The sequence below is a fragment of the Eubalaena glacialis genome, chromosome 20 (assembly GCF_028564815.1).
Source record: "Eubalaena glacialis isolate mEubGla1 chromosome 20, mEubGla1.1.hap2.+ XY, whole genome shotgun sequence".
NCBI classification, from domain to species: domain Eukaryota; kingdom Metazoa; phylum Chordata; class Mammalia; order Artiodactyla; family Balaenidae; genus Eubalaena; species Eubalaena glacialis.
Window position 1 is genome coordinate 24993963 of NC_083735.1, and position 21440 is coordinate 25015402.

The 21440-nt window shown below is 39.4% G+C and overlaps 2 protein-coding genes across 4 annotated transcripts in view; one reads left to right on the forward strand and one right to left on the reverse strand.

Moving 5' to 3' along the window:
- The window catches only part of PURG (purine rich element binding protein G), a 34376-nt gene extending 28988 nt beyond the window's left edge, over window positions 1-5388 (reverse strand). The window contains exons 1-2 of one of the 2 annotated variants that reach the window (XM_061177340.1): window positions 5163-5388; window positions 3957-4832 (exon numbers count right to left, since the gene is read on the reverse strand). In XM_061177340.1, coding sequence (XP_061033323.1) covers window positions 3957-4826 — 870 coding nt within the window. In that variant the 5' untranslated portion in view covers window positions 4827-4832; window positions 5163-5388. Of the gene's footprint in view, window positions 1-3708; window positions 4833-5162 lie in introns of those variants that run through there. The other variant, XM_061177339.1, reaches the window with a different exon arrangement.
- A 104-nt stretch (window positions 5389-5492) lies between these two features.
- The window catches only part of WRN (WRN RecQ like helicase), a 130429-nt gene continuing 114481 nt past the window's right edge, over window positions 5493-21440 (forward strand). The window contains exon 1 of one of the 2 annotated variants that reach the window (XM_061177178.1): window positions 5493-5593. The gene's annotated coding sequence lies outside the window, so the exon portion shown is untranslated. Of the gene's footprint in view, window positions 5594-5821; window positions 6028-21440 lie in introns of those variants that run through there. The other variant, XM_061177177.1, reaches the window with a different exon arrangement.

Consider the following 21440-nt stretch of genomic DNA (forward strand, 5'->3'; position numbering starts at 1 on the left):
GAACTTTCTTTAGTCTGGGTGTTTTCTTAACGATGCCATATCAGCCAATCATACTTTTAATTCTAATACAGTATCATGCACTGTCTTTTCATTACTAATTTAAACACACATCAACAATGAAACAGAATTGTTAAAAATTTTTTTGTCTGCACAAATTCCCAAAATTAATTTTCAGGGTATTATGGGGAATCTCAATTAGATATAATCTCAACTGTAATACTAACCTGGGCTAGAAATAGTTTTTTATTGATTCTAGTCCTGAAGAATACAAATATGAACTCTACTTTAAAATTCTTTGTTAAATGTATTGGGATTTGCTTCAGAAACATCTTCTACCCTTCTCCATTACACTGATTTAATGGAAACTTGTTACTACGGCAGTTCCAACACAAACATATGCATGCAAGAGCTCACCCTACAGATTCTAACTACATAGTTATTGAAACACATCCCACCGGTCAAGTGGCATAAATGTACATCTTTTATATACAAAAGGTAAAGTGCATTATTAAATTAGTGAACTGACAGATTGTCTGCCTGGACCATATAGCTTTCAAATAGACAAATGTGAAATTCTCCCATTAGAACCAATTATTTCAAGAGGTTCCAATCAGCTTTTCCACCCTGTCATTTATTTTTTGGCCATGCTCTTTAGTGCAAATAAGCTTGTGTTTGACTCAAGTTTAAGGGACATGGCAGTTTGGGGCTTTAACAAGGAAAATTATAAAATGTGGCAGAAGTTTAATACTTTTATAATACATTGCACCTTTTGCATATAAGCAACAGATTAGTGCTGCTTTCAATTGGTAGGAGCACACTGCCAACGATTATGAGGGACCCGTTTCCAAATTTCATACTATCAGCTTATATTATTACAGTTTTGAGTCTGTACCACATTATGCTTGGATTATTATGTGCAAACATCATCAGTGTTTTAGAATTATATAGTGAACTAGTAATTTTGGTTACTAACTTTAATGCTCACTTTTTGACTTCTAACATCCAGTTGCCTTAAGAGTTTTATGTCTTCAAGGCAGGGATCCTATTATTTTGAAGAGTACCATGTGCACTTGCAGCTCCATTTACGTTACAAATGACAATAAATAAAGTGTATATTGCACAGATAAGAATAGTAGCTTATTTTATAAGATACGTCTCAATACATGTCCTAATACCAGAGTTTTGGATTGGATCTTATTTGATTATGGCTAATGAATGACTGGAAATTTTAAGTATCAAAAAAAATCATAGCATCATTTCATTTTTCGGTGAACATTAACTTTGAAAAAAGTGAAACAAAAGGACTGGCAGAAGGCTTAATGATTCTAAAGTATATTCAACTGCCGGTACATACGCATCTATCCAGTTTGTAGCTTTGAGATGGTAAAAACTCTGAAGTATACATACAATGTAGAAAATTTGGCTGCCTAACCAATTTTTCACTTAAATTATTAATGCAAAATTAAACTAATAATATTTATATACAATGAGTTAAAGATATTTAAGTCTGACATTGTATCGTGTGTATGTATATATATATAACACACATAGATGTGTGTGTGTGTGTATATATATATATATACATATATACACTCAAACCTTACCAGACTAAAAACCAAGAAGGAAATTATTTAGACTTAACAGATATAAATATTTTGGAAGGGAAGGTTTTAAGAGAGAGTATACAGTCACAGCAATAGTGATAGGAACACTCAAATACTGGAATATTCACAGCTCCAGTTTGCCAAAATCTGACAGGTTGATTATTATTAATAGGCACTACGATGGGCAGCAAAGCAATCAGTAGTACAGTAATTCAAGTGTACACCACTCCTTCATATACCCCAAAACTACTTTTTATCAAGCCTAGAATAGTTATTTTACAGTGAGGACTGTTTAAAGATCCTTGCTACTTTTAGAGTCTCAACACCCTCCATGAGCTATTAACTCTAGTCCTAACACCATCTTCTAACCTTCAGCTGGTCCATAGTGATCCAGATGGCCCACAATTATAATGAACTGGGGAGATTCCTTCATACTACTTGAGGAAACTGGAAATACAATCAGTAAGCCAACACCTGTATGTATGTCTAGGTTACTGATTGCTTGTTCTTCAGTAACGTAATCAGTGAAATTAATTTTCTTAATTCATATCATAAAGTTTTCTTAGTGACCTTACTTAAGTGTATTTGGGGACAAACCTCTGGAGGGAAAACAACTGTTAAAATAATTGTGAATTACTTATAGCATATAAAAGAAGAGCTACATTCTGAACTCAATCCATGCAGCCAGCTCTCATCAATGAGAGCTATATTTGGGGGTTGAAATCAGTGTCTGGCTTTTAAACATGATTATATGGACTCATTGTGTGGGAGGTGAATAAAGCCAAGATAAAAGACAGTAATTTCATTCAGATAAAATGCAGCTCAACAGATAAAATTTCAGTCAGTTAATACAGGGTGGGTTGGTACACATATACATTATATCCACTTGTTTAAAAAATTGCTTAGGTGTTGAAAAATTGCTGTGGCACTTCCTGGAAAGTAATTTTTAATGCCAGTAAGTGGGTGAGTCTTGTGTAAAGTAAACCTTGTGTAAAGTATCATAAAGAGCACCTTGGAAAAATGCCTGAATTATTCTTTCAAATATGTTTATAACCAATCTTCAAATTATATTTTTCCAGGCTGAAATTGTACATTTATTCTAAATGCTTTTTAGAAAAAAACTTTTTTTTTTTTTTCCTGGAATTAAAACACCTTTAAAAGTCAGGCTTATACTGGAAGTGTTGAAATGGACTTCAGGGTAGCAACTGCAAAAGTGCTACTAAAATATATTATTATAGATTATTTTTAAATCAGGTAACTGGTGCACCAACCCTTCTGAAACAGTGTTAAAGCAGCAGCATAAAATATAACACCTTGAGTCCATGATGTATTTTGGGAAAGAACCTCTCACAACCTTCAAATTAGCATGAAAAGCTAAAATATCAAGATTTCCATAGCAAAGCCTCCCACGCAACAGTGACATAAAAGTAATTCCTGAAACTTTGGAAAGTCAATAATAATATACGGTACAATAATCAGAGGTGAAGATGGGATTGTAACTAGCTTAGAATGACCAATTAAAACTCTCTCATGGCATTGATATGGCAAGTATAAACTGTAGGGTCACCACAAAATTTGAAATTATAGAATACTATAGTAACTCTAAGATTCGATTCTTTAATGGTACTGTTTAATATTCAGTTATCCAATGGACATTTAATATATTTCTACTCGTACTTTTGTAAATAAATATATTTATAATAGAAGTCAGTTTCTGTTTCTGTGGTAACTGTCCTACAGGTAATCCTAGCAGCTTTTAATGAAGTAGGAATGGAATACGTTTTTGGGGGGACTTGTTAAATAGAAATTCACACTTACATATTAGGTATATGTATCTTTTTTTAGGCTTATGTCATACTGCAATGTTAATCTTAGTTATGGTATCTAGAAGGTCAGAATGTCACACTTTGTGCTGATTTGCATACTTCAATAGTCTGGAGCAGCTGAAGCAGCTAAACTATTTAGCTCTGGGAAGGTTGAAATTCCCATAAGAATTATAGTGTTTTATGGATAACATAACATGAGAATCAGACTCCTTGAAGTATAACTACTAGAGGTATTACTCATAACAAAGGGCCAAAAAAAGAGGAAAAATTTCTTCAAATGATTATGGATCAGTACTTTTAGCCAATTTATGATTTTAACTTTTGCCTGATGGAGTTCAATTTCATTCTAGTCGAGGCATTCTTGCTCTTCACCACTGGCCCTTCTGCCATCCATCCTCTTTTCTTTATGGCTGTTGAAAATTTTCCTCATCTCTTCTTCGTACTTGATAAAATTCTCCCCAAACCTTGTCCAAGCTTTGAATGGAACAGTAATAGTATTACGGTAAGGTGGCCTCACCTCACTTACCTTCAGGAAAATTCCATATTTATTAGAGCCCACATCAAAGTAGAACCTTTTATTGTCCACTCTGAAAGAAGTCCCCTCTGGGAGTTCGACTGGGTCATCGTCTCCACCTCTGCGTTCTTCTATGTCCCCTTCGCCATAGTCTTCAATGAGCTGAACCAAGGCATCCCGAAACTCAATCATCCCTTGTGCTGGGAGGACGATAGTCTGCTCTTGCCCCAAAGTGTGGCCAAAATAACCTATCATGCCAGTCCCCCGGATCATGGTTTGTCTTATCCTTAGGAAGCGACCCCGCTGATTTTCCTTTAGGTCTAGATAGTATTTCCTATTGTCCCTCTCTATGTAATCTGTTTTGAGGACACTGTGAGGGTGCTCTTCGGACCCCACAGAGACTGGTGGGGAGGGTGCTGCGTGCTTCTGTCTCCTCCTGGAGCTTTGCTCTTTGCCGTGACCATGCTCTTGTCGGTGGCCTTTCAGGCCCAGGTGGGCATAGTGCTCGATGAAGTCCCCTAGACAGTCCTTCAGCTCCGCGGCCACAGACAGGGAGAGGGTCAGTTTACTCTTTCTGATATTGTCTTGCCGGCCTCTCCCTATCCAGACCTCGGCTATCTTTAGGAACCGGCCCCGGGAGCTTTGCTTCACGTCTAGGTAAAACCTCTTTTTCTGGATGTCCACCCTTTTGGAGGCCAGCTCCTGGATTTCAGCTGCGCCCCCGGCCTGGTTAGGGGTGGCTGAAGCCGCGTAGTGGGGGTAGTGGGAGTGCTGGGCCTGGGGATAGAGTCTACTCTTGCTGAAGCCAGAGCCCCCTACATTCTTGCCGCCGCGGCCGCGGCCGCCGCCGCCGCCGCCTCCCCTTCGCCTGGCTCTTTCCATCTTCAGCTGCAAGTGACAAACAGACACACGGGTGGGGTGGGGGAGGAGTGTTGAGAACAATCGCAGACGCCCCTCGGCCTGCGCTGCCCCAGCCTCTGCCCGGGAACCCCACACCTGGCCGCTCTTTGCGCGGCGCCGGCCGCCGCAGCGCCAGGACGGTCGGCGGCGGCGGCGGCGGGCGGCGGGCGGCGGGCGGCGGGCGGCGGGCGGCGTCTCCCGGCTCCGCACCGGGCACACATCATCCCTCCGCCGCCCCTGGCCTCCCGCTCCCGCTCGCCTCCGGGCCGCCCGCCTCGGGCTGGACAGCCCCCGGGGCCCCAGCCAGCACACACTCACATCACCACTGTTGCCATCACCGCCTCCGCCGATGCCCTTCGAGGCCGCCGCCGCCTCCAGCTCTCGGCCCCTCTGTTGCAGCCGCCGCAGCCGCCGCCCCCTGCCTGCTCCCCCGCCGCCGCTCGCACTGCCCCACGCCGGAGCAGCCGGGCAGGGGCATCTCCTGCGGCGCCCACCGCCGCCGCCCCTCCTGCGGCTGCTGCGGGGGCCGCCGCCTCTCTTCGGGCACCGGCCCGCGGCCCGCCGGAGAGAGGGGGGCGGGGAGGGGGGCGGGGAGGGGGGCGGTGGGAGGTGGGCAGTGGGCCCCGCCTCCTCCAGCACAGCCCGCTGAAGGGAAGACCCGGTCTCCGCTCTCCCCAGGGGCCCGCCCTGACGGAAGCCCAGCGCGTGGGATCGGAGCGTGAGCGCGAGGTGACCGGACAGGTGTGAAGGTGGGGATAAGGACCCGGGTGGCGAGAGTGTTCTGACTTCTCCAGGTTCCGCCGGGACGTAGGACTCTGGAGGCCCACCGGCACCCACAAGGAGACTACACTTCCCGGAGCGCTCAGCGGCGGCGGGAGTCCTCCGCGCATGCGTTTCGCGTAGCCCGCCGGGCTGGGGTGGGAGGGGCTGCAGCGCGGCGCTCTGGGAGTGGTGGACTTGGGGGCGGACGGACCCCGGAGGGAGGGGTGGGAAGGTCCGTGTCCCAGAAGTGACGTGTGCTGTGTGCGCCGTGACGCTCCGGCGTGGACTCTTCCCCGCGGGAATAAGGTCGATTGAATTGTTGGTGTCCAGCCTGAGTGACTGAGTTCCAGGCAATGCTGTTGGGACGCTGCACAAGTCGTCCAGCTGAAGGAGAAGTCCCGTTGAACTGACTCTCCTCACGGTAACGTGTCCTCCCCAACCCTGCTTCCACCTCCAGACCCTTGAGGTATCATTCTAGCCTTCTCCGACACTGGCGGTGCCCAGTCCGGCAGAGCAGGCCTCTGGGCTGTGTGTGGGATATTCCTTAGAGACGGACATCTTCCTTCTCCCTTTCCACCTCCCAGGCACCCAACCCATTTTGTGTAGTGTAACAAGTTATCCATTTTGTGTAGTGTAACAAGTTATGTTGGATTTTTTGAGTTCAAAGCATCGAATCCTTAATGGTTTGTTTTGTTTTTGTTTTCCCTGGTTGAATTTGAGTTGTTTTCTGGATATGTTTGAAGATGTAAAAATTCTCCCTATGGAAGAAGATATTAAAATCCTTAGGATGCTAATTTAGTGGTCTTTAAGTCAGAGTACTAAGGATTTTGTATAGTTCGGTGTGTTAACTTTTAGGGAGCTGAAGGTCTGTATGGGTGGGGCATTTAGATTTTCATGCCATTGAACAGTGGTCTCCCTTTGTTAATTCATCAGACATTTATTGAGCGCTGCTCTAGGTACTGGGGATACCATCAATGAACAAAACAAACACAAATCGCTCGTTTTTGGAGTTTGCATTTTGGAGAGAGATAGGCAATGAGTCAAAAGCCTGGCATATCAGAAGGTGAAGAGTGTCGGTGGGGGTAGGGAGCTGCAATTTTACAGTAGGTGGTCAGGGAAGGCCTGGTTGAGAAGGTAATTTTTGAGTAAAGACCTGAAGGAAGTGAGAGAGCTAGTCCTGTGGCTATCTGAGGGAAAGGAAAGTGCAAAGGCTCTGAGGGAGCCTGCATGGTGTGTCCGAAGAGCAGCCTAGGAGGCCAGTAAGTTAGAGCAGAGTGAGATAGAGAATTGTAGAAGATAAAGTCAGACAGATTGTGTAGGACCTTGTAGGCAATTTTGAAAATTTGGGTTTTCATTGTGAGGGAGGTGGGAAGCTACTGGAGAGGTTTGTCAGGGAAACACCATGATCTGAATGATCTTTAAAAAAAAAAAAATTGTGGGAAAATGTATATAACAAAGTTTGCTAATTTAACTATTTTTTAAGTGTACGATTCAGTGACATTAATTACACTCACTGTTACAACCGTCACCATTATTTCTAAAACTTCTGCATCACCCCAAGCAAACTCTGTAACTGGTTAATTAAGCAATAACTCCCCATTGCCCCCTCTGCCCAGCCCCTGGTATACTCTCTATGAATTTGCTTATTCTAGGTAGTATATACAAGTGGAATCATATAATATTGGTCCTTTTGCATCGGACTTATTTCACTCAGCATAATGCTCTCAAGGTTCATCTGTGTCGTACCATGTATTAGCACTTAATTTCTTTTTATAGCTGAATACTGTTTCGTTGTGTATATACTATATTTTGTTTATCCATTCATCTGCTGACAGACAGTTGGGTTTTTTCCCCCTTTTGGTTATTGTGAATAATGGTGCACTGAACATTGGCTTACAAGGATCTACTTGAGTCCCTTTTTCCAATTCTTTTTGGGTCTGTACCTAGGAGTGGACTTGCTGGATCATATGATAATTCTATGTTTAGCTTTTTGAGGAACTGCAGAACTGTTTTTCACGGTGGTGGAACCATTTTACATTCAACCAGCAATGTTATAAGTGTTCCAATTTCTCCAAATCCTCTCAAAAACTTGTTATTTTCTGTTCCTTTTTCTTTTGTCTTTTCTTTTTTCTGTTCCTTTTCTTTTCTTTGTTTTCCTTTCTTCTCTTATCTTTCCGCTTTCCTTTTTCTTTCTATTATAGCCATCTTAGGTGGTGATGTGATGTGGTATCTTATTGTGGTTTTGATTTGCATTTCCTTAATGACTAAAGATGTTGAACATCTTTTCACATGCTTATTGGCCATCGGTATATCTTCTTTGCAGAAGTGTCTATTTAAGTCCTTTGTCTGTTGTTAAATTGAGTTGTTTGTCTTTTTGTTGTTGAGTTTTAGGAGATTTTTGTGTATTCTCACTAAACCCTTATCAGATATATGATTTGCAAATATTTTCTCCCATTCTGTGGGTTGTCGTTTTACATTTGGATAATGTTCTTTGATTCACAAAAGTTTTAAATTTTGATAAAGTCCAATTTATGGATTTTTTTTTCTTTTGTTGCTTGTTCTTTTGGTGTTCTATTTAAGAATTTGTTCCCAAATCCAAAGTCATGAAGATTTACCCTTATGTCTTTTTCTAAGAGGTTTACAGTTTTAGCTGTTATATTTGAATCAATATATTTTGAGTTAATTTTTGCATATGGTCCAACTTTACTCTTTTCCATGTGGTAATCCAGTTGGCCCAACATCGTCTGTTGAAAAACTCCTTCTTTCCCCACAGAATAGAGTTGGCCCTCTGTCAAAAATCAGTAATTTGTCCAGAAATATAAGGATTAATTTCTGGAAGCTCAGTTCTGTTCCATCGATCTGTATGTTTATCCTTATGCCATACCACTGTTTTGATTACTGTAGCTTTGTAGTACGTTTTGAAACTGGGAAGTCTGAGTCTCCAACTTTGTTCTTTTTGAAGACTGTTTTGGCTATCCAGGGCCCCTTACAATTCCATGTGATTTTTTTTTTTTTTTGCAGCACCAGGTGGCTTGCGGGATCTTAGATCCCTGACCAGGGATTGAACCCAGGCCACGGTAGTGAAAGTGCCAAGTCCTAACCACTGGACCACCAGGGAACTCCCAATTCCATATGAATCTGAGGATTGGCTTTTCCATTTCTGAAAAAAAGGCTTTTGGAATTTTGGTAGAGATTGTGTTGACTCTGTAGGTAGCTTTGGGTAGTATGACATCTTAACAATATTAAGTATTTCTATCCATGAACATAGGTGTTATTGCATTTGTTGCAATGAAACTTGTCTTCTTTTTTAAAAATTAATTAATTAATTTATTTTTGACTGCGTTGGGTCCTCATTGCCGCGCGCAGGCTTTCTCTAATTGCAGCGAGTCGGGGCTACTCTTTGTTGCGGTGCGTGGGCTTCTCATTGTGGTGGCTTCTCTTGTTGTGGAGTACAGGCTCTTGTTACGGAGACAAGTCACGAACTTGTCTTCTTTATGAATGAAATGTCTTCTTTAATTGGCAGCAATGTTTTGTAGGTTTTGGTGTACAAGTTTTTCACCTCCTAGATATTTTATTTTATTCTTTTAGATGCTATTGTAAATGGGATTGCTTTCTTAATTTCCTTTCAGATTGTTCATTGCTGTTGTCTAGAAACGCAGCTTATTTTTGTGTGTTGATCATGTACCCTGCAACTTTGCTGGATTTGCTTATTAAATCTAGTAGGTTTCTTGGAATTGGTGGGACTTCCCTGGTGGCGCAGTGGTTAAGAATCCGCCTGCCAATGCAGGGGACACGGGTTCGAGCCCTGGTCCGGGAAGATCCCACATGCCGTGTAGCAACTAAGCCCGTGCGCCACAACTACTGAGCCTGTGCTCTGGAGCTTGCGCGCCACAACTACTGAGCCCGTGTGCCACAACTACTGAAGCCCGTGCGCCTAGAGCCTGTGATCCGCAGCAAGAGAAGCCACTGCAATGAAAAGCCCGTGCACCACAACGAAGGGTAGCCCCCACTCGCTACAACTAGAGAAAGCCCGCACACAGCAACGAATACCCAACACAGCCAAAAAAAAAAAAAAAATCTAGTAGGTTTCTTGTGGATTCTTTGGGTTTTTTTTTTTGTATACAGGATCATGTCATCTGTGAGTAGAGGTAGTCTTACTTCTTCCTTTCCAATTTGAATGACTTTTATTTCTTGTTTATATCTAATTTCTCTGGCTAGAACTTTCAATACTATGTTGAATAGCATTGGTGGAAGTGAGTATCTTTGTCTTGCTCTTGATCTTAGGGGGAAAGCTTTCAGTCTTTCACCACTGAGTATGATGTTAACTGTGGGTTTCTCATAAACCCCTTTATTGTGTTGAGGAAATTCTCTTCTATCCCTAGTTTTCTGAGTTTTTATATCATGAAAGAGTATTTGATTTTGTCAGATGCCTGTGTCAGTTGGAATGATCATGTGTTTTTCCTTCATTCTATTAAAGTGACGTATTACATTGATTTTCTTATATTGAGCCACCTTTGCATTCCTGGGATAAATCTCACTTGGTTATGGTATATAATCCTTTAAATTGAAATTTCTTTTAACAGAATCACTCTGACTACTGTTTTGAGACTAGACTATGGAGGCAAGCAGATAAGAGGTAATGTGGCTTGAACCAAGGTTTTAGCTGTGGAGGTGGTGATAGGAGGTAGGATTTCAGCTTTATTTTGAAGGTAAAACTAACAGTATTTGCTGATAGGTTGGATGTGAGGTGTGAAAGGAGGAGAGGAGTCAAGGATGATTCTAAGGTTTCTGGCATGAGCAATCAGAAGGATGGAGGTGTACCTACTGAGAATTGTAATTTATGGAAGGAGCAGTTCGGGGAAATTTTATACCTATTGAGTACAATATGTGCATTAGACATTCAAGTATCTAGTAAATAATTGGGTATACAAGTTTGAAGTTCAGAGGAGTGCTCTAGGCTGTTTATATAAATTTGGAAGTCACCAGTGTGCTGTAGGTAATTTTAAAGTCATCAGGCTGGATGTGATCTCCAAGGGAGTGAATGTAGATGGAGAAGAGAACAACCAGGTCTGTGACCTGAATCTGCTGTGATGTTTGGAGACTGGGGAGGTAAGGAGGGATGGGCAAACGGTACTGAGAAGGAATGCTGACTGATGTAGATGGAGAATCAAAAGTTGTCACAGAAGCCTAATAAGGTGTTTCAAGAAGGTGAGTGTGACTGATTGGGTCATATGCTGCTGATGTGTTGAGCCAGATGAGGACTGACTGTAAGATTTGGCAGCATGAAGGTCATTGGTAACCTTGATATGAGTGAGCCCTTTTGGTGGGGTGGAGTGTCTTTTAAACACTGGGAAGAGACAATGGAAGGAGTAGAAATGGAGACAATGGAAGGAGTGGAAATGGAGATGCTAGTATAGATGACTCTTTTGAGTAGTTTTTCTATAAAGGGGAGAAGAAGAATGGAGCAGTTAGCGAAGTCAAATTTGTTTGATTTTTTTAATGATGGGAGAAATTGCATATGCTTATATACTGATGGGACTTTGGGACTTTTCTGGTAGACTAGTAGAGAGGGAGAAATTGATGATGCAGAAGAGAGGTGAAAAATGCCCTTGACTAGATGAGAGGATATGGAATCTAGTGCACACAAGGAGGGACTGGATTTAGGAGCACAGATAAGTCATGGGGGATATCTATCTATCTACCTATCTACCTACTTCCATAATAGCATGGGCCAATTCCCAATTTTTTTTTTTTTTTAAAATAAATTTATTTATTTATTTATTTATTTATGGCTGTGTTGGGTCTTCGTTTCTGTGCGAGGGCTTTCTCTAGTTGCGGCAAGTGGGGGCCACTCTTCATTGCGGTGCACGGGCCTCTCTTGTTGCGGAGCACAGGCTCCAGACGTGCAGGCTCAGTAATTGTGGCTCATGTGCCTAGTTGCTCCGCGGCATGTGGGATCTTCCCGGACCGGGGCACGAACCCATGTCCCCTGCATTGGCAGGCAGATTCTCAACCACTGTGCCACCAGGGAAGCCCTTTGCTGTTCTTGAGTTTAAATATAAATTACATTTTTTAACTGATTCTTGCTCACATATAGAAAAGTATCTTAATTTGTATATGCTTATCTTGAATCTGGTTATCTCAGGAGTATTTGAACCTTTTAGTCCAACTGATAAAATTTGATAAAATCAAATCACCTCAAAGTGATACTGGGGGAAAAGTATTTTGGAGGCTTTAGCTCTTTGATAAGAGTTAAGCTTACCTCATGTGAAAGCTGGTTAGTCATAGCAGTCAGCCTCTTTTAGTTTTTTATTTTTTTTATTTATCATTATCACCATTTTTATTGTTATCATCAACACCATCATTATTCTGCAGTACTGCCCTTGGGGATCATAGAGGTTTATCAACCTGTGTCCTCCCTCACAGCAGAGCAGTCAGCCTCTTTTAAAAGTGATTTTATTTCTTTTTTGATAAATGCCTTATATAAATGCCTTATATTAAGGAGGATTAAGAAAGAGGATGGTTTTTGAATAATTTCTTCATTGGGAAATAAGCAATTAGAATAGTTTCACATTCTCCCCAAAATAATTGGAACCAGTGTTCTTGTCCCTGCATTTTATGATCTTCCACCTTTAGTCTGATAGGCTAGCTCTTCAGGGCAGGGCAGAGATTCACCCTCTCTCTAGGTCTCTTTGAGGCCGAGAAGGTAGAGATATGGGATCTTCCTAGTGTATGGTAGGAATAATAGGAGCCGTTGGAAAAAATATCAGAGGTTTGTTGCTTCTCCTGGAAATTTTGATGTGTGGCATGAGACATCACCTATTGGCACCTGATCTTTTTTTTTTTTTTTTTTGAAAATGATAATGCACAGGCCCATGGTATTTCTTTACAGAACAATTAGAACTATATGGCAAAGTCAAAAGGAATACCCATCAATCATTATTTGGCTAGAACACCAGGTTAGTAAAAGTGACTAGAACAGATGAGCAATGTTTGAACATATGTCACCATATTTCACAATGGACCCTATCCGTGTGATAGATCATCAGTGTCAGGGAAGTCTGCTGTTTAATAATGAATGTTTCCATGCCTGGCAGTAGGAACCTGATCTGCTTTTGCTGTTCATTCATGAAATGAAGGCACTGGAGTGTGGTGGTAAGATAATTGGACTGGAAGATAACTTGCCTTCTGGGAGGTGTACAATCACAAGATTGCTGATTTTTCCTTTTACTCATTTCACGTAAACTTGCCCTGTCTGAATAGGCTAATTTGAAGTTCTTATGAAAGATTTGCGTTGGGTAAACTTATGGTTGCTTTCAGAATTGTATATTAATTTTCCAGTTTCTTTTTCACTCTGTCTCTATTTTTATCTTTTGCTCTTCCTCCCACACTTAAATTGGTCTTATTGTAAAATACTGCATTTTTCTTTCTACCTGACAATGCTGAATTTCAGCTCAGTACAGAGCTTTGCATCCTAAAGTTAAATATAACTCCCATTTATTTATGTTATTGTTTTGCCAAAAACCTTACTTTTGGTTTCAAGGTTCGTAGGATTCGCTGGCAAAATAACCACTCTGCACTAAGTTAAGCAAAAATTTAAAGAGTTTATTGAATTAACACGAGAATACAGTATGTTAATTAAGAAAAGAATAGTATAACTAATTAAGAAAGAATAGTAAAGACAGAGGTTTATACATCACCGAATTGGGGAAGCACCTACATCCATATCCAAGCAGTGCTGGGAAGTCCCTGGAACAGCAATCTGGAGTCCCAATTGTGAAAAGGCCCCAGGCAGTGCGTCCACCCCACGGGTGAGACTTCAGTTTGCTACACGAAGGAGTCCCACTATAAGCACCAGGCCGAAGGCTGATAATAATCAGCCTGCGTGCAAATTTGCAGCCCTGGTATTATCATAAATGTCTTGATCTTAACTCGAAAGTCTTGGAATGTTCTCTAATCCCCGGGGGCTGGCCAGGCCCTCAAGGTGCAAAAAGCCCCCAGACTTACTCCCTGTCTTATCTAATGATTTACAAGGTGTGCTGGCGTCACCCCTGCTGGCCTGTATGTAGCTCAGCAGTTTGGCACGTAGCCAGTTTTTAGGGTCGTTGCCTGGTCAGAGAGAGGCCTAGTGCCACCTCTGAAGCCTGAACAAGACTACTTTACTAGCTTCTCCAACAGTTATAATTTTCTGTTACATTGCTATTTAATGTTATTTTATTCTTATTTTGATTTAAAAAGATTTGAAACTCTGTGTATGAAACTTTTGGTATTGTATCCTTTGTGTGGCTAGTTTTTTTATTGTTGTAATTTATTTTTTGTAAGATAAGGGGTTAAAGAAAGAAAAGGATTGGCCACATTCTTTTATTTTCAATTATATTTGTGTATTAGAACGCAAGCACAGAAAACTTGATTCAAACAGGCTTAACAAATAAGGAAATTTATTATTAAAATGGAACTTGAAGGCTGAGGTAGGGCTGACTTGAAGACTGGTTTAGTCCATCTACTGTAGCTCCATTTCTTATCTTTGCTGTCTTCTGTGTGTTGGCTTCGTCCTCCAGCTGGCTTCCATCATGGTGGCAAACTGGCTGTAGAAGGCCCAGGCTTCCCATTTTCAAATATAGGGCATCTCTTCTGGTACTTTCTTACAAGAGCAAGACGCGTTATTCTCAGAAACCCCCTAAACACCTTCTCTTGTATCTCATTGGCCTGAATTAGATCATAGGTTTTATTCTTAACCGAAATTCAAGGGAATGCCTTGAGTTTAGGCCTGAGTTTCTGAATCATCATTGTGGCAAGGGGAATGGGATTACATTAAGATCAGTTGGATTTTCCATGGGAGCTGGTAGTAGGGGCAGCTTCCTTGACGCACATTGGCTTTGTGAGTAACTGGTCATTATCTCAATTAAATTTGTGGTACTGTACAAAGGGTACAGGGTGGAATGGATGCTGGGTAGGCAACCGTCAATGTCCTCTTGATAATGAGTCCTATAAAATTTCATCTCAGGCCATATGAAGTAAGAGTAAAAAATAAAAAGGAAAAATAGGCAGCCTAAGCAAGTTTTAAATTGACTTACTTGAAAACTTTCTCTGCAGTTTCTCAGTTTATAGTGGTTGATTTTAGCTGAGTGGCTATTGCTACTTACAGAACAGAGGAAATTCATTAAAAATAATGAATTATTCAGTTGGATAGTGAAATTCAGTTATAAAGCACTTCACTGTGCCATGGATTCAGTTCAGGTCAAGTCATGTTCCTGGTTTATGGGCAGTGCGGCTTCTCACAATGACACAGCATAGAGAGAGGCTTTTATTCTTTTCCCCTGTTGCTAGCATTTTAATGGCATTTTATTGTATTTATTTGTTTCTATTTGTATTTTATTTCAGTTGACTATTAATACAAATTTTAATTTATACTTTGTTATTATAAATTATATATTACATAATACTTGACAGTTATGAAAATTTGGTAGATGCCTATAAAGAAATAGGTCTCTCAAAAAAAAAAATCCCACTGCTTTTAAAATTGCCTTGATTTGCTGTGGCTGGACCAAATGCTAATGGTGGTTTTATTTAGCTTTTCTTGTTTGCTTGCTTGGGTTATTTGGAGCGAAATTAAGATTAGCCAAAATTGAGCAATAGATTAATTAAAGCCTCTTTAATTAGGGAATTTAATGAGGGCTTTGTCGTGGATTCTTTGGTCCTAATTTTTTTACTCTGCCCCCTCCTATTCCTATTAGTGCATTGAAAAGTAGAAAGGAATTCTCAAAAAGAATAGAGGAGAATACCTTATAAATTATATCTTCTACAATAAGTTATAGATTGTACATGCATGTGTATATATGCATGTGTATATGTGTCTATATAGTATATGTATATATATATAAAGTAGTTGCTAGTATATTGGTTAAGTATAGATAAGCTCATAGGGCAAGGTTACATTTTCAGAAACTATGTAATATAATAAAAGAACTCAAACCCAGAATTTTTAAAGTTTGTTGCATTGTTGATAACATTTGAAAGGCTTTTTGACTGGAAACTGCCTCTTTTAGTAAAAATAACATAATTGTATAGGTGAAACCCAAAGTGTCTAACCAAATTTAGGACATTGATAACCAAAGTGAATTGCTGAATCATTTAAGCTGCTTTAGTCTTATAAGCTTTTTGTTAGGTTATTTGAAAACACTTACTAATCCAATCTTATAACTTATCAGTCTTTAAAATTTATTCTTTTTCTATATTCTCATCTACACACATGAAAAGTTAGTTGAGTGTATGTATATTACTGTTGTAACTTGGATTGTAGTTGGAAACCTCCTAAATATAATTTGTGTAATATAGTTACAGAGAAATAAAATAGATGCATTTTGAAATTTAGTACTCCTTGGATCAGATCTGATGCATAAGAATGAAGTCTTTTTGGATAAATGAATCCATTTTCTTTTCTCTATTTGGATTTATCATTTAAAGGAACATTCTGCCTATGAAGCACTTCAGTGTTTAATTAACTTTTGATAAATTTACATACTTAGTCTAATTTGTATGGATTTGATATCTCTTTCTGTACCCATAGGTTCTTGATCCTTCTCAGTATACTAAAGAGAATGAGGTATAATAGCAGTAACAGATCTATCACTACTCCTATCAGTATGCCAACTCATGTATAGCTGCAGTTTAAGAGATGTCACATCAGGTTTATCACTGTTTATCTTCACATCAACCCCGTGGTCAGTAGGGCAGGTAATATATAATAATAATGTAATATAGTAAGGCAAGTAATATAATGGCAATTTAATCCCATTTTACAGATGAAGAAATGAAAATTTAGAAAAGTAGTGCCTTGTGCAAGATCACATGGATACTACGTGGCCAAGTGTCACAGCATATTTTTCTAAAAAATTAAAGACCAATTCTCATACAAATATACAATGAGCACATCACATTTGTTTAATTCATTAATGAGGGAACCAACAGGAGATAAAATTGGTTCAAAGTGGAGCAAAGATTATATAGGTATACGGTTCTCCAGAAAAATAGAACCAATAGGATATATATATAGATATAGAGAAAGATATTTACTGTGAGGGACTGCCTCATGCCATTGTGGAGGCTTAGAATTTCCACAATCTGCTATCAGCGAGCTGGAGGCCCAGGAAAGCCAGTGGTGTCATTCTAGACCAAATTTGGGGGCCTGAGAACCAGAGGAGCCAATGGTGTGAGACCTGCTTAGAGTCCAGAGGCCTGAGAACCAGGAGTGCTGATGTGCAAGGGCAGGAGAAAATGGACATCTCCGCCCAAGCAAAGAGCAAATTTCCCCTTCCTCTGCCTTTTTGTTCTGTTGAGGTTCACAACAGATTGGATGATGCCCATCATTGGTGAGGGCAGTCTTCTTTACTCTGTCTACCTATTCAAATGCTAATCTCTGGAAATACCCTCCCAGACACACCCAGAAATAACTGTTTTACCAGCTCTGGGCTGGTAACCCTTAGGGCAGTCAAGTTAATACGTTAAATTTACCATCACATAAAGACATTGGAGAAAGAACTTTGAAACAATTGCTAGCTTAGGTACAGAGCTGTCCTACAGGGCAGTAAAAACCATAGGCTTTGAGATTATCTTTTCTGCTGGAGACAATTCAGTTGCATTTTTACTAGATAAAATTTTACAAGTTAACATGTAACTTCATAGAGTCTGAGTTTTTAATCAATAGTAAATAATGAGTTAAATAAATGTATATTCCGTATGAAATAATCTTTGGGTGGGCTTGTGCTCCTGTATGACGCTGAAAGGACATATTGCCTTCTTTTTGTCTTACTTATAACTTTTGGATAATTTTTCTTGTTACAATGCAACATTGGAGCCTAGGTTTTCTGACTCCAAGTCTAGATTTCTTTCCACTGTACTTCCCTGCTTCTTCATAGTATAATTTTTAATGCTAGAGCACTCTGCTGACCTTTGCAAAATCAGCTAGCCTTTGTTATTAGTTTTCCTTTGTGTGTAGTGATGGTGATACAGCTTTGTTCCTTAGAGAAACTTTGTGAAACTCAATGGACATTTGTAAAATTTGCATCAATGCCCAAAGTGAGAAATTGAAATTTTAGCTTGTTTACCGTGACTTCTCTTTTGTGACATTTTGTTAGAAAATTTTAGAATAATTCTAAAATTCTTGCATTTTTGATTAAATAATCAGGTTTGTAAAATAGTGTATTTCATCAGGTTAGCCTTCATATATTTTGAACAAAACAGAATTGAACCATTTTAGGTAGTAACTGAAAATTTGTCCACATTAAACAATATAATTGTCTCTCAGAGTGAGGCATTGAAATACTTACTGATAATTTTTTCCTGGACTTGAAATGGTTTTCTGTATGTGCTATTTAACTTAACAGTGTAGTGTTTTTTTGTTTTTTGGGGGATGCATTTCAAAAAGGTTGGGATTCTTTATTAGCCCTCAAGCAATTAGGCAAGTCAGTTACTGTGGTAACAGTAGGCATTAATTTCCTTACCTTACAGGTTTTAGGAACAAACAAATCTCTGAGCTAATCCACTGAAACCCAACTTTCTCTTGAGACTGGTGTGAAGTCTGTCCGTTCTCTAGAAGATGACACCATTCTAAGGGAAAAATGTGCTTTTGAGATGAATTTCTACTCTGCCGGAGAGAAGTGTATAGTATGGTTTAAAAGCTAGGTGGTGAAAAAGTTATCCCTTCTTAGCTAATTTGGAACTGCGATTGGTCTTAAATTTTCTAAATCTGTTACTAATTTAAATCTTAAATCTTATTGGTGTGATTTCTGTTGACATGAACTAGAAGTGGCTTGAGTGGATAGCTTATCCTACTATCTAATTGCTGTCAAATAAAATCACCTTAAGATGACTTCTTTCAAAACATAATTTGTAATTTTGGCAGATAATCTCTTAACATTTATTTGGCTAATATTACTAACCCTATAGTAAGCTCACTCATTTAGCTATAATGAGGTTCATTTTGCAACTAATTTATCAAAAAGCTTTTCTTTTCCAAGAAGTTGCATTCTTATTAGGTATTTTATGAATGTATTGTGGTGATTAAAAAAAATAGCTATAGTGGGTTGTTAATCACAGCAGCATTGTATATTTTCTAGTCTTAGAGCATTTTGTCTGTGTTCTATAGCAGCAGTTGGCAAACTGGCTAGTAGGTCACATCTTACTTGCTGCTTGTACTGAATATGAGCCTAATGGTTTTTACGTTTTTAAGTGGCTGAAAAAAAAATAAAAAGAACAGTATTTCATGAAATTTGTGTAAATCCAGGTTTCACTGTGTATAAATAAAGTTTTATTAGAACATAACCATGCCTATTTCTTAAGTATTGTTTATAGCTTTTGTGCTATAGTGGCAAACTTGAATAGTTGGTGACAGCAACAGTCTGCCTGGAATATTTACTATCTGATCCTTTAGAGGAAAAGTTTGCTGACTCTTGTCCTATAGTATAAAAAATTTAACCTTGATTGTTCATTAAACAAACAAAAAAAATCTTTCCCACTTTTATTGGCATACGTTTCCCCCGATTGCAAAAAGGTAACACGTGTTCTTATAGAAAATTTGGAACATATAGAAAAGCATAAAGAAGAGAATTAAACGCTATCTGCATTTGTGGGATAACCACTTATATTTTGGTATACATTGCCAAAGACCTTTAAAAATGTGTTTGTGGGGACTTCCCTGGTGGTCCAGTGGTTGAGACTTCACCTTCCAATGCAGTGTTGTGTGGGTTCGATCCCTGGTCGGGGAGCTAAGATCCCACATGCCTCGTGGCCAAAAAACCAAAACATAAAAAGAAGCAATAGTGTAACAAATTCAATAAAGATTTTAAAAATAGTCCACATCAAAAAAATCTTAAAGAAAAATGTATTTGTGTGTGTGTATATATATATATATAAAATATGTTAATATATACATATAGACAAATACACATCTTTATTTTCTGAAATTAGAGTCTAACTTGCTTTTTTCACTTGATAAATTATAAGAACATCTTTTTAATGACTGCATAGTGCTCTGTTTTATGGATGTACCATTATTTATTATTTAACGATTTTTCCATTGTTGGATGTATAGTCTGATTTCAACTTTTATTATTATAAATATTATATATTGCACTATATAATATATATTTTAAATATTGTGTATAACAAGGATGACTATCCTTGTATATAAATCTTTCTGGGGAATGCCGGTTATTTTTGTAAGATTAATTCTTAAAAATGTAACTATAGGTAAAATGGTGTGAAAACTAGAGAAGTATTTTGAAGGGATATCTTGGTATTTTGTGAAGAAACTCCCTTGGCCTGCCTTCGTGAAGATGGCTTATCTTCCATTTACCCTAGGTTCTGTTTAGACATACTAATTTTCACACTAGACCATCAAACTAGTCCTTTTAATAACTTGGCTGTTAAAGCATTTGATTGATGCTGATAGTTGATGGACTGGAAGAACTGGGCCAGTGCCCCACTCTGGGTTCATAGTTTTCCCTCACAATTCTACAGATGGGAAGGTAAATGATTTGCTGTGTGAGTGTTCCTAGCATCATTGTGGAGGCCATAGAGTGGAGTAATGCTCCAGGCCAGTATGAGTTGACATAGTAGACTCAGAAGTGGGGAGAAAAAGGAGATGTGCTCCAGTCTTAGGAGAATTCACTTCCTACTCCACTAATTAAGTAGATGCCCCAGACTACCACCCTGTCTCCTGTGGGCCTCTTGAAGGAAAATCCATTTGTTGGCATATTCCTACTCTTTCTCAACCACTCATTCAGTAGTGCACCTACAAAAATGTACCCAAGTATTTCACTCAAAGGATGATTTATGAAGGGGTATTGACTCTTAAAATTTCTAGGGATACTCACATCAGCTGCTAGTATTGATCTGTCTACAGCAGAGGTTAGAATTAAGAGGGCTGCAGGAAAGTGGGTCTTGGAAGTTGATATCAGATGGAAGATTGCATAGTAACATCCAGTTCTTTTGAAAAATTGGAAGGTCTGGCAACACTGGGTCCATACTGACTGTTGGCAAGAGTTAACTGAAGTTAGTGCCTTCCAATTTGTGCTGCAACATAGTGACATGGGTTATAGGTAATGCAAGATTTTGATGGTTGCATATTTTTTATAATTTTCAAACATAAAAGCACTTTATAAGGCAAACATTCAAAGATTTATACTAGGTGAAATTATATTTGAACACTTTTTTTTTTAAAATACATTTATTTATTTTTGGCTGCATTGGGTCTTCGTTGCTGCGCTCGAGCTTTCTCTAGTTGCGGCGAGCGGGGGCTACTCTTTGTTGTGGTGTGCGGGCTTCTCATTGCCGTGGCTTCCCTTGTTGCAGAGCACTGGCTCTAGGTGTGCGGGCTCAGTAGTTGTGGCTCGCAGGCTCTAGAGCACAGGCTCAGTAGTTGTGGCGCACAGGCTTAGTTGCTCTGCGGCATGTGGGATCTTCCTGGACTAGGGATCAAACCCGTGTCCCCTGCATTGGCAGGCGGATTCTTAAACACTGTGCCACCAGGGAAGTCCTGAACATTCTTTATGTAGATCCTTTTGTTAGCTACTTGAGTTCAATAACATGTACGGTTATGCATAGTAAACATGGTCAAAAAGAGTTGTGTTGTGGCTGTATCATGTAGTACTTCCTTCTGACTTTCCTGTTAAATAATTTCCTATCTATTAATCACTTTAATTGGCTATGTATATGTTATTTAATCATTGGGAAAGTTATGGGCGTTCTTTAAATTTTATTTGTCTTAATTTTCATAATTTTACTACTAGCATAGAAAAGAGCAGGATTATTAGCTAATTATTATTGTATGATATT